This window comes from Sprattus sprattus (assembly GCF_963457725.1).
Source record: "Sprattus sprattus genome assembly, chromosome: 19".
In the NCBI taxonomy this organism is placed as follows: Eukaryota; Metazoa; Chordata; class Actinopteri; order Clupeiformes; family Clupeidae; genus Sprattus; species Sprattus sprattus.
The window spans coordinates 23,062,356-23,074,855 of record NC_137917.1 but is presented as its reverse complement, the minus strand read 5'-3'; the positions used below and the strand labels follow the sequence as shown (position 1 = coordinate 23,074,855).

At 45.8% G+C, this 12,500-nt stretch overlaps 1 protein-coding gene across 1 annotated transcript in view; it reads right to left on the bottom strand.

Moving 5' to 3' along the window:
* rftn1b (raftlin, lipid raft linker 1b) overlaps window positions 1–12,500 on the bottom strand; it is a gene marked incomplete at both ends in the record, with an annotated part of 63,339 nt that overhangs the window by 20,217 nt on the left and 30,622 nt on the right. Inside the window, 3 exons of the mRNA XM_080857313.1 lie at window positions 880–1,086; window positions 5,339–5,777; window positions 7,066–7,177. Of these exons, the coding sequence (XP_080713439.1) occupies window positions 880–1,086; window positions 5,339–5,777; window positions 7,066–7,177 (758 nt within the window). The remainder of the gene's footprint in view (window positions 1–879; window positions 1,087–5,338; window positions 5,778–7,065; window positions 7,178–12,500) is intronic.

The window sequence follows — 12,500 nt, the reverse complement described above, 5'->3', positions numbered from 1 at the left end:
CCTTCAGGGATCGGAAGATATATCACCTTCTCCTGTTTTGAACGTCTTCTGTTTGGTTACCTCTGTTTTTTTATTTCATATCATTTCACATTTTGATGAAGAAGGCATGTTCATTTCTAATATGGCTAAGTAATTTAGGCGTAATTTTTCTCCTTCCTGTGCAGGTGAAGTCTGATGAAGTGAGATGAGATAAATGAGCAATTTCTCGCAGTCTCAGGCCTTTTCTCCCAGAGACGTGTAATTTCTCCACGGAAATGAATCGTGCCTCCTCCTCGGGAACAACCACATTTCATTATATGAATTATAATGACATGGTTCATTATTCAATTTCCAGGATGTAAAATATGCAAGGAGGCTCTGTAATTCCATATCAGGTTAATTACACATGTTTGAGAATCGCTGATGCATTCATTCTACGAGATTAATGAATCATGACACCTATTTATACAAGTACTCTTAGACTTGAAGGTTTTTCCAAATTAAAAGACAACACCCGAGGAGTCGACAGTTCGACGCCCGAATCCGCTATTCAAAGCGCTAGCTAGCGCCTCTGTATCACAGCCTGCCACCACTAAAGGGCTAAGGCGAGTTAAAAAGGCGCGAGACGAGACAAGAGCACTCTGTGTCTCTGTGAAGAACACTGGCACTTGAAAGAGCCGCGAGCGCGAACGCAATGTCTCTTCACCTGGCAGCAGCTTTCTAACGTCAGAGGATATCAAAGAGTCTTCGAGCGGCGGGTGCAAATTCCTGCCGACGCTGCATCGCCGTGTGAGCGAAATGTCGCAGAATTTTTTTGGGGGAAGCTCCCTTGTTCGTCGCTTTTGGACAAAAGCGTCTGCTAAATGACTAAGTGTCAATGTAATGTAAACGGAAGCTTACCGTTACCGACGTCGCCCAGCTGGAAGTAGCCGTCCACCAGCGAGGCTCCGTTGTTGAAGTGCTGAGTCATGTGATCGAGCCAGTTGGCCTCCACGTTGGGCACGCCTTCCTCGTGGGGCTGGACTCGCAGAGGCACTTTGACGGTGTAGTACTTGACCTGAGCCTCGCGGCTGCAGGGGTGGTTGTAGAGGGCGAAGAGCTCCATTCCTGTTCAAGCGCACACACACACACACACACACACACACACACACACACACACACACACACACACCACACACACACACACACACAAGCTTAATTTATGTCTCAGGTCCAACACTCACAGTAGCCTAGGTTGAACAACACTATACCCATGTAGTGACAGAGACAAACACATAAATGAGCCCCCCCGCCCCCCCCACCCTGTTTATGTCCCATCTGTCCCTCTCTGCACACCTGACTGGCACTCTTGATTAGCGGAGCACACCTGATTCAGCCGATCAAGAGCATTATAATTATACTGACTCAATCTTGTGCGCTTTGAGCAGTGACATAAGATTGAAGATAAGGCACACCAGAAGCAGGCCTGAGAGAACTGCTGGGATGGAGCATCAAACACACATACAAGGACATAACGCAGTCAGAATGCCTATCTATCAAACACACATACAAGGACATAACGCAGTCAAAATGCCCGTCTATCTCTGGTCCTGTCTGATACGATCACTGTCAAGGGCCCCTTGTTTAAGCTATTTTGTAAGACGATAACAAAATTATTGTGAAAAATTTGCCTTAAATCGAATTTCGCCCGTGGATAACCCTGTGACATAAACAAATTTTAAAAGCTCCACGGAACACGAACGAGGCAAGAAAAGCCGTAAACATCCTGAGTTTGTTCTGCTATTGACAGGCCTGTTTCCCGGCCACGCAGAAAAATAAGATATTAAGCCTGGAGTCGGGCAGGAGCAAAGTGCATCTAATGGATTCTAATGGCTGGTGATGGATAGGCTTGCCAGGTATTTTTAACTTTGCCTGCTGCTCTTTTTGTACTCTTTGCGGCGAGCCTCCATTGAGACTTAAGCCAAATTGACCAGAAGATTGATAAGGGTGCACTTTTGTTGTGGCGCAGGCCATTTGTGCCAGCGACAGTGAGCGTAGGGCCACTTAGCCCGGGCGACAGATGCGGAGCGACAAACTAAATGAGGAGACAGGATGTGCCGTCTGCTTGCCCACACAAGACAATCACGCCGAGCGCTAAAAAACACAACGCTTGCGCCACATCCACACACACACACACACACACACACACACACACACACACACGCTTGCAGAAGTGATTTTAATGTGAAATCCAGCTCCAACAAAAAAAAAACACACACACTGAGCACACAGGCACTTAGCAGACACACAGTCAAGTGCCGTCTCATTCTGTGTTAAGACACAGACACGTACAATGTGGTGAGGGCCTGCTAGCCTTCGGTTTCCAATCCATCAGATTCGCAAGGAAGGGTGAATCATTAAAGCCATTTCATCTCTTGTGTTTCCCCTCGCGGCGTGACAGCCAGATGGCAAATTTGCCAAAGTCCTGTCATTAGTTCCTCCACGGAGAGCGAGGCGGAGGAGCAAATCTCGACATCGACACCCCATCGCAGCTCATCAGAGGTGCCGTTTGTGCCCCACACGGCGTCTATTTTGGGTGTAAAAGGACCCTTTGATAACTCCATGAGATTTTCTTATGAGTTTACTCTAACTCAAATACATGCCTAGCGCATCAGCGTGTCAAAAAACGCGCGGCGGCTTGGGGTTAGCATCGAACGCTGTCGAAATTCGCAGAGCCTGTCACATGAAAGTCATCAGACGACAAGACCTGCTCTGAGACGCCACCTTGGCGTGCCCCGGTAAAGTGTTGACGTGTTCTATTTACTGGCAAAAACAAGCCGGCAAAACTTATAATCTCATCTCATCTCATCACATCTCAACTCAATCAGTGTTAAACACACATCTTCACAAGACTGTGCCAAGAACATTTCAGCTGCTGCCTCGTCACACACAAACACACACACACACCACACACACACAAGAACATCTCAGCTGCTGCCTCGTCACATGCTTCGTGTCCTTCTCACTTGGCTGCTGCCTCCTCTGTAAATATATGCTCACGAACATGCAGATTTACATACACGATCTCCTTGTGGCTTGATAAGAAACACACAAACACGATTGCTATGTCCCTCATGGGCGGAATAAGTGAGGTTTTATCGGATTACCATCTCCCATGTCAGTAAGGCTGGAGGGGGTGGGGATACAACAAGTAGAAAAGTAAACAAGGCGGCCCATCCGACGGTTCTCATAATCACAGCATTTCAACTCCAACTCCTCAACTCCAAGTCCTCACTCATGAAACAGTGGCCGACCTCTCCTCCGAACAGACTATCTTGATTTCTCTCTCTCTCTCTACAGCAGAGTAGAATCCACAGTAATACAAACCGTGGGCGTACAGCCTTGCTAAATAATGCACTTATTTATATGAGCGGTACACTTATTTATATGAGCAGTAACTGTACATTTCTCCTCCAAAGCATGATACTTTGTGACCTACCAGCCCACACACTTTCTTCCAGTAGCTCAAGCAACAGCACCATGAAGACAATGGACTGTCTGACTTAAACAGATGCACAGCCCCCCACCCAGACCCCCACCCACGCACACAGACACACACACACACACACACACACACAAACACCCACACACAAACAAACAAACAAACAGCTTCAGCATTATTCCTGAGATATTTAAAAGTAGGGATTCAGGAAACTCTTGCTCCTCTTTGGTACTTCCGACAGAGAAGCCAGTGTTCCCTCACTGACACGGAGCCCTTGGCTTCCCGTTCCCCACCAGCCTGACTAGGGGGATGCTACGGTGGTGATGGTTGGGGGTGCTAGGGTGGTTGTGGTGGGGATGCTAGTGGGGTGGTGGGTGCCTGACGGAGGGGATGGCAGCCGGGTTAGTCTCAGCACAGACGCTGTGACGGGGGAGGCACAGATGGCGAGGGTGGCGACGGTGGTGCCGGTTGTGTGGTCGAGGAGAGGGAAGGAGGGAGGTGGTGAAGATGTGTTTGGTGGTGGTGGTGATGGTGGGGGAGGGGGTATTCGTGTCGTACGGTGGCCCAGCAGGCCGCCTCCGCACGCCAGTGAGCAATACGCTCCACTCGTCACCGCACCGCACCGCACCGCACCGCACACCCTGCCCGGAGAAAGAGAACGCTTCCTCCACCGTCTCACCCTCCACACGCTAGCTAGAGACTCGCCATCTGCTTTTCATAAAGGAGCAGAAAAACAAATCTCCACATTATTAAAAAACAAGAATAATCCTGAGGTAAAAGTTAACGTCTGCTCCAACCCAACTCCAGCTCCCCTGGAGGACGAGGAGAAGGAGGAGTATGACGTTTTGGACAGGCGACACTCTGGGGACACAGAGGGTGTTGACAGCCCTGGAGAGAAACGGTCCCAAGTGGTGGTAACGGTGGTGGGACAAGTGCTAGAAGCACATGACTAAGTGCTTCTTCAAGGAAACAGAAACACATTAGAAACAATGCAAACGCAAAAATACCACGTTGTCACATCATTATTATAATCTGGTGCGGGTGTTCAGTTACATGGCCGATGTTGAGAGCTGGAGGAAAAGAGACTCCCCAAACGCAGAGGTACAGCACTGCCATTGTTATTTAAAACTCAAATCGGAGCCTGTGTTAACATGGAAAGTGCGATGAAAGTTTAATGAAAAACTCCATAAAAGTACGCAATGAAATATTCATCTGAGCATCGGGGACTGAAAATGATCTTGCTGATTTGGAGAGCCACAGAGATGCAAAGGAGACGATCTAAAAACATTCTGGAGACGTTTTACAAATGTTCCGGAGACGTTCTGGAGACATTGTGGCGATGCACAGGAAAGCAGTGCAAGACGGTGTACAGTAGATGGCCTAGATCAGGGGTGTCAAACTCAAATACACAAGGGGGCCGAAATAAAAAAAATGGGTGTAAGTCGAGGGCCGGACAGTGGGGCAAGCGCTCCCTAAATTAACGTATGTTACCAACGCGGGGACAGTGCATTGTGGGACTTGAAGTATTTGTGGTGCGTTTGACATACCAGCGGCTGTGGCAGACAAGCTCTGATAGATATTTATCTGGATGGATGGATAGATGGATACTTTATTAATCCTCAGGGAAAATTAGGCAAACCAACTCAAATATCACCATTGCTCACTCAAATCAATGGAACTTTTTGCAACATTCTGAGGAGCTGGCGGGCCAGATTAAATGGCTTGTCGGGCCTGATCGGGCCCGCGGGCCCTGAGTTTGACACATGTGGTCTAGATGCTGGTGGTAGTGTGCTAGGGAGATTCTAAAAAAGATCCTCCTTAGATGCAATGGATCCTATGAAAGTTCCACAGACACTCTGCTGACGTGGTCATACTCACCATTCTTCACAGGCGCTGAGCTGGGCAGCTTATTGGTCCGCTGCGAGACTTTCGTTTCGTTGTTGTTGTGCGTCGGGGACTCCAAGTCCGAGCCTCGAGAGGATGGTGACGCCGGGACAGAGGACTCCTCCATCTCCAAGACGACCACGTCTCCTCCTAAGTCTGCGCCTCTGCTGCCGTCCCCAGCAGACCGGTCCTCTTCCCCATTCAGGGACGTGGGCACATCTCCTCCAGACTTGCCCTGCTCCTCCGAGACTGTACGCTCCAGGGGGATGGGGCTCTGTCCTACCCCAGAGCTGTGCAGTGAGCTTGGGCTGGAGTGCAGGGACAGGGAGGGTTCCTCTGGATCCCCGAGAGCCGACAGGTGGACGCGGACCCGGCCGGGCTCCTGGATGAAGCCCACAAACATGATCCCCTGATCAGCTGCATCCTGGATCTGCTGCAGAAACCATAAACAAACAAATAAATAAATAAACAAAAAAAAAGCCCAGCAACTGAGATAGCAAGAAGACACACAGACAGGTGGTAATGGCACCTCTAATGGCATGTCATGTGGGACGGATTGCTAGGTATTTTTTGAAAATAACATTTTACGGAGAGCATCGCCCCTTTTCTGGCATACGTCTTGGTAGATCGTGTTTTCTCTCGGACACATTGATTGACATTTTTTTCCGAGACGGCAATCTAAAGCATTTCTCTTCTAACTCATGGTAATTTACACCTCCTCCATTTGTGCTATAGTCAGGCCCGAAACAAATCTCCTGCCAGTCTGATGTCGAGAGAAAATGGATGGACATAAACATTCTCCTCTTCCTTATGGCATCAGCCACTGAAATGAAACAGGAGCTTATTACAATGGAGGCAATCCGTCGGCGCGGGCTGCCGGCCTCCTAAATCAGCGACGCGTCAACTACTTCGCTGTCAGTTAGCATTCTGAAGTCAACATTTGAATCTCTCATCGGGGGAAAAATTGAAATGTTAACTGTCAAGGAATGCTAATGACGCCATTTTCCATTATCGTTCTTTAATAAAAGCCTGGCCTCGGGCGCCGCTATCTCTCTCTCTCTCTCTCTCTCTATCTCTCTCTCTCTCTCTCTCTGAGGCGAGGGGGGGGGGGGGATCAGTCTGCCGCGGAGAAGATGTGCAGGTTATTTCGTATGAAAATTAAACCGGAGGACAGGCACATTGTCTGCAATTGCTTTGTTTAATGCATATTGGACATTTACGCTCGGAGGTCTTTCCCCTCTTGCATTATATTTCACAACAATGAGGCGAATGGAACGACATAGATAAGAGCCGTTTTTTGAAATTGCATGTGATGCTGATAATGGTGTCTCACAGGTCGCTGAATCATCGCTCCGTTCTGGCTCAGGGGCCTCCGGGTATTTCTGCGGCCATTCGTTTGAAATGAGCTATTTCTACAGCGCATTGCTCGGACATCCAAAGTGGATAACTGTGTGGTTAGAACTGGGCTAATACACTTTCGTGGCCACATCCAGAGTCGAGTCGGGGATAGGTTTCACCACACTGAACCAGAAAATCAAGGCCGAGGACCACTTGTTTCTGTTTGCGTATGATCCCCGGGCTTATGGCAGTGGTGCAGAGCTGAGCTGAGCTCTCATCGACTAGCTCTTCTTGTCTCGTTGTCAATTATTTACACTGTTGCCCCGTCCCCCAGCAACAGCATCAAAGAGATGCCACCGCCACCGCCCGGACCTGAGACTCACCTTCTTGACGTAGCCCTGGATGTGCTCAGTGCTGGGGGATCGCTCCGCAGACAGGCACTCCTCCAGTCTGAGGCTGCACGGCTCAACCACCTCCGACTGGCTCTTCTCCACACTGCAACAAACAACAGCACAACGCTCCATTAGAATGAATGGCAACATTTATACTGGTTCATATATATATATTGTAAACAGTGGGTGTGTGGACTGTGGCCATTGGCATGTCAGGTCAGTTAGACACTGTTTGGGTGGGTGGAATGGATGAATCCTGGACATTCAAAGAAGATACCAGGCTATACCAGTACGTTAACGATAACTGAATTATGTTGACTATTCACATATACATTCATCTTCAGTGGATCCACCAGTCTACCCACCTATCTTCACATCTCAATATCTGTTTGAGTTACGACCCCCTGCGCCCCCACTAGCCCTGCAGCGGCAGTGCAGAGGCTGTGGTGGAAGCACGGAGGATTATAAATGAATCGGTCACAGCCGCCTAGGTGCGCTCAGTATATAAGGAGCAATCAATGCCGTCACCCCTGGCTCTCTCTTTCTTATTGCTTCGTTTCACACACATGCACACATCTCTACCCACACTTACATACAGGGAGGGGAAAAATACATTTATTTTGACATAAAATACAAAATACTTAGAAGTTGAAGAAGTATAAAAAAAATACAAAACTATATTTCCAAGGCAACATGATCATATCACAAGCTTCCAAGCAACACAGGCATATTTTATCTTTTGATGATGGTTGACAGATTTTCACTGCTTAAGAAGGCAGGTTACAAATCTGTGTTGAGAAGTACTGTATCGTGATGAGGAGTATTCAAGCCAGCTGGATGACCCATAGCCATGTCAAGAAGGCAAAAACATACATGACATTTCTTGTCATGCAATCAGAGAGAGAGTGACAAAACCTTTCAATGCCTGCGCCATTTCTAAATTTGACGTGCAGGTGTCATGGTCTGCACCACACTAAGCAGACACACTTTTAGTCGCTTTTACATCCGTTTTTGGTGAGCATGCTCTGGTCTCCTGGGCTATAAATGGACATTTCCACTGAATCAGAGAAGACAAATGAGACTGCAAACCATGTGTCTTAAACAAGCATTGGCAAAAATGCTCAGGACACCCTTCTATCTCCCAAAGATGATTGCAGATGCATACATGTGACATCAGCATGTATTCAGTTTTGAGGAAAGTATGGTATTTTTAAAACACAATTACAAATTTGTACAAATTGACACAAATTACATAACCATTTTTATAAGGCCCATAAAATATAATGACAAAATATATGACAGAATGACAGAAATACTGCCCTGCTTCCGTATACACCACTACTACGGTTTGGTGTATCCACACATTTCCTCTGATACATTGGGAATATTGAAACCCCTATGCATTACTTGTCTGTTTTCCTTGTTTTTGTCTTGTTTGTTTATTCAATAAATTCATTTATTTATTTAATATCTTTTCAAAATCAGTTTACAATCAAATAAATAAATAACAATAGTTAAACTTATTATACTTATTATACTGTGCCTGTATGTGCTCTGATTTTGTAAATGTATGTTTTCTGATTCTTGTAACTGTCGATTGGGGTATGTTCTGTATCTGGGTATGTTCTGATTTCTTGTCATCTATGTAATGACGGCTTTGGCAATACAATGCCTATTTGTCATGCCAATAAATCATTTTTGAATTTGGATTTGAGTTTAAACTTGAGAGACAGAGAGAGAGAAAGAGAGAGAGAGAGAGAGAGAGAAAGAGAAAGAGAGAGAGAGATAGAGATCTGTGTGTGAAACATAAAACAGGGATCAGAAATGTGAGTTAATAACCTATGTGGGTTTAAATTTTTCCATTGAAGACCTAGAGATGTGTGTTTTAGAAGTGGTGGGTCTAAAACAGAGAGATGAGGCGCTTTCATATATCAAACACGCCCCCCTGCTGCCTTCATAATGGCACCGCAGGAGAATGTTTGAAGTGCCGGCCGCTCCACATCTCCAATCCCCACAAGTAAACAACCTACCGAGAGTTAGCGCCAATTAAATATTGATTAAAAACGCAACTCACGGCATGAGTAATAACAGTCAAATATTGACATACTGTAATGTAGAAGGAAAGGTGGATAAACAAGCTGCACGAACCCACATCCAAACCAAATAACTAAGGATGCAATTCTCCAAACTTCTGCACACATACCTGCATGGCTTACAATGAGCAGTGGTGTAGTCCAGGGTATTCGCAGGTATACGGAGTATACCCACTTATTTTTCAGCCAGCATTGGGTATGCCCACTTCTCAAAACAGGGCGTTTATCCTGTGCTGTATAGGCTGCTTAAAACAAATAAAGCGTATACCCACTTCTCCAGGGACCACTACACCACTGACAATAAGTCCAACAGGCCTGGGTGGCAGACGTAGAGCAGATGTCCCTGCCTCTGGTTAAGAGCCGTGTCAATCAGTATTCACAGCATTGCTACTGTGGCTCCCTGTTTATCACAGTGACAAGCAGCTCTCATCAAATGCCCTCAATCCTGCTGGTCTTGCTAAGATGATTTAGAGACACTCTCTTCTCTCACAGGTGTTTGTGTGTGTGTGTGTGTGTGTGTGTGTGTTTGTGTGTGTGTGTGTGTTCGTGTTTGTGTGCTTTATGCGAATGAGTGGGCAGATATGTTTATGTATGTGCATCTGTGTGTAGGTATATGTGACTGTGAATGCAAGTGTACATACTGGATGTGCAAGTAAGTGTTTCAGTGTTTGTGTGTGTGTCTGTACACTGCATGCACATACATGTTTGTGTGTGTGTTTGTAGATGTGGGTGTGAATCTATGTGCAAATGAGCCCAGTAGATGGATGTGGGTGTGTGCATCTCTGCTCTCGGAGCTCTGTGCCGAGCGGGTGATGGGCAGGGGTTAGGGGATTAAGCGCTATCGGCGCCGTGCGGAGCCCCAAGGGGGGGTGCGGAGGCAGAGCCCAGAAGGATCACCTGCATCACCTGCATCACCTCCACCCCTAGGCAAGCAGCTCGTCCATCGCCACATCCAAACGCCCACCTGCCTCAGTAACACTGACACTAACATTAACACTAACACTAACATTAACACTATCATTAACACTAACACTAACACTAACACTAACACTAACACTAACATTAACACTAACACTTACACTTACACTTATACTTATACTTACACGAACAGTAACACTAACGGTAACACTTACACTAACACTAATGCTTACACTAATGCTAACATTAACACTAACACTAACACTAACATTAACACTTACACTAACACTTACACTAACACTAACACTTATACTTACACTTACACTAACAGTAACACTAACGGTAACACTAATGCTAACATTAACACTAACAGTAACACTAATGCTAACTCTAACATTAACATTAACATTAACATTAACATTAACATTAACATTAACACTAACACTTATACTTACACTCACACTCACAGTAACACTAACGGTAATACTAACACTAATACTTACACTAATAGTAACACTAACAGTAACACTAATGCTAACATTAACACTAACACTTATACTTACACAAACAGTAACACTAACGGTAACACTTACACTAACACTAATGCTTACACTAATGCTAACATTAACACTAACACTAACACTAACACTAATACTTACACTTACACTTACACTAACAGTAACACTAACGGTAACACTAATGCTAACATTAACACTAACAGTAACACTAATGCTAATACTAACTCTAACATTAACATTAACATTAACATTAACACTTATACTTACACTCACACTCACAGTAACACTAACGGTAACACTAACACTAATACTTACACTAATAGTAACACTAACAGTAACACTAATGCTAACATTAACACTAACACTTATACTTACACGAACAGTAACACTAACGGTAACACTTACACTAACACTAATGCTTACACTAATGATAACATTAACACTAACACTTACACTAACACTAACACTAATACTTACACTTACACTAACAGTAACACTAACGGTAACACTAATGCTAACATTAACACTAACACTAATGCTAACATTAACACTAACAGTAACACTAATGCTAACACTAACTCTAACATTAACATTAACATTAACACTAACACTTATACTTACACTCACACTCACAGTAACACTAACGGTAACACTAACACTAATACTTACACTAATAGTAACACTAACAGTAACACTAATTTTAACACTAACACTAACACTAACACTAACACTTACACTAACACTAACACTAACACTAACACTAACACTTACACTAACACTTACACTAACACAGATGCAGCAACCTCTCCCTTCAACCAGGCCACCTCAACACGCCAGTGAGCAGCATGGACCAGCACACACACCGCGCACCAGGAGCTGGGTTCAGCCGGGATTAAGGAGGACTAGGAATGACTCACTGATCTCTAAAACAGAGTGAGAGAAACACAGCAAGAGAGAAGAGAAAGGGAAGGAAGGAGGGAGGGAGGGAGGGAGGGAGGGAGAAAAACAGAGAGAGAGGAAAAGAGGGGGAGGAGAAGGACAGGTAGACAGACTGTCAGAGTCAGGAGGGAGCATGGGAAAGGGTGCAGAAGAGACTGACAGATAAAGGTGCGAGAGAGAGATGGAGAGGGGGAGAGGGGGAGAAGGGGAGGGGGTGAGGAGGGGGAGAAGTGTCTGACTGATCTGAGAGGGGGAAAGGGAGCAGTGATCCTGGACAGCGCTGGTTAAAAAGAGCCCTGTGGGCATTTCAGGAGTTGAAAGCCGCCTCTCACGTGCTCCGCTGTCCTGCCTCCTTCACTCACACGGGTGTCCTCGCGCTTTCTCAGAGGATTGCTGCTTAAATGCACACACACACACACACACACACACACACACACACACACACACACACACACACACACACACACACACACACACAGCCTCCGATGGTGCAATGTTCCCTGTGGCAGCTCTGTGTGTGTGTCTGTGTGTGTGTCTGTGTATGTCTGTGTGTGTGTGTGTGTGTGTGTGTCTGTGTGTGTGTGTGTGTGTGTGTGTGTGTGTCTGTGTGTGTGTGTGTGTGTGTGCCACGGACCTCTCTGCTACTGTGCCCGGGGCCGTGGCTTAGGAAGGAAGGAGTAGCCCTGCTTTATGTTATTATGCACTGTGGAGATCTTCTATTTGTCAATACAATACAGCAATGAAACCCAAAAGGTGCCTGAATTTGTGTTGTTATGTGAAAGGAATCCAATAATGGCTGTATGAATACACACACACACACACACACACACACACACACACACACACACACACACACACACACACACACACACACACACATACACACACACACACACACACACACACACATATGAATACAGGACTACAGAAATAAAAGCTGATGTTTTCTTTGAGGTGC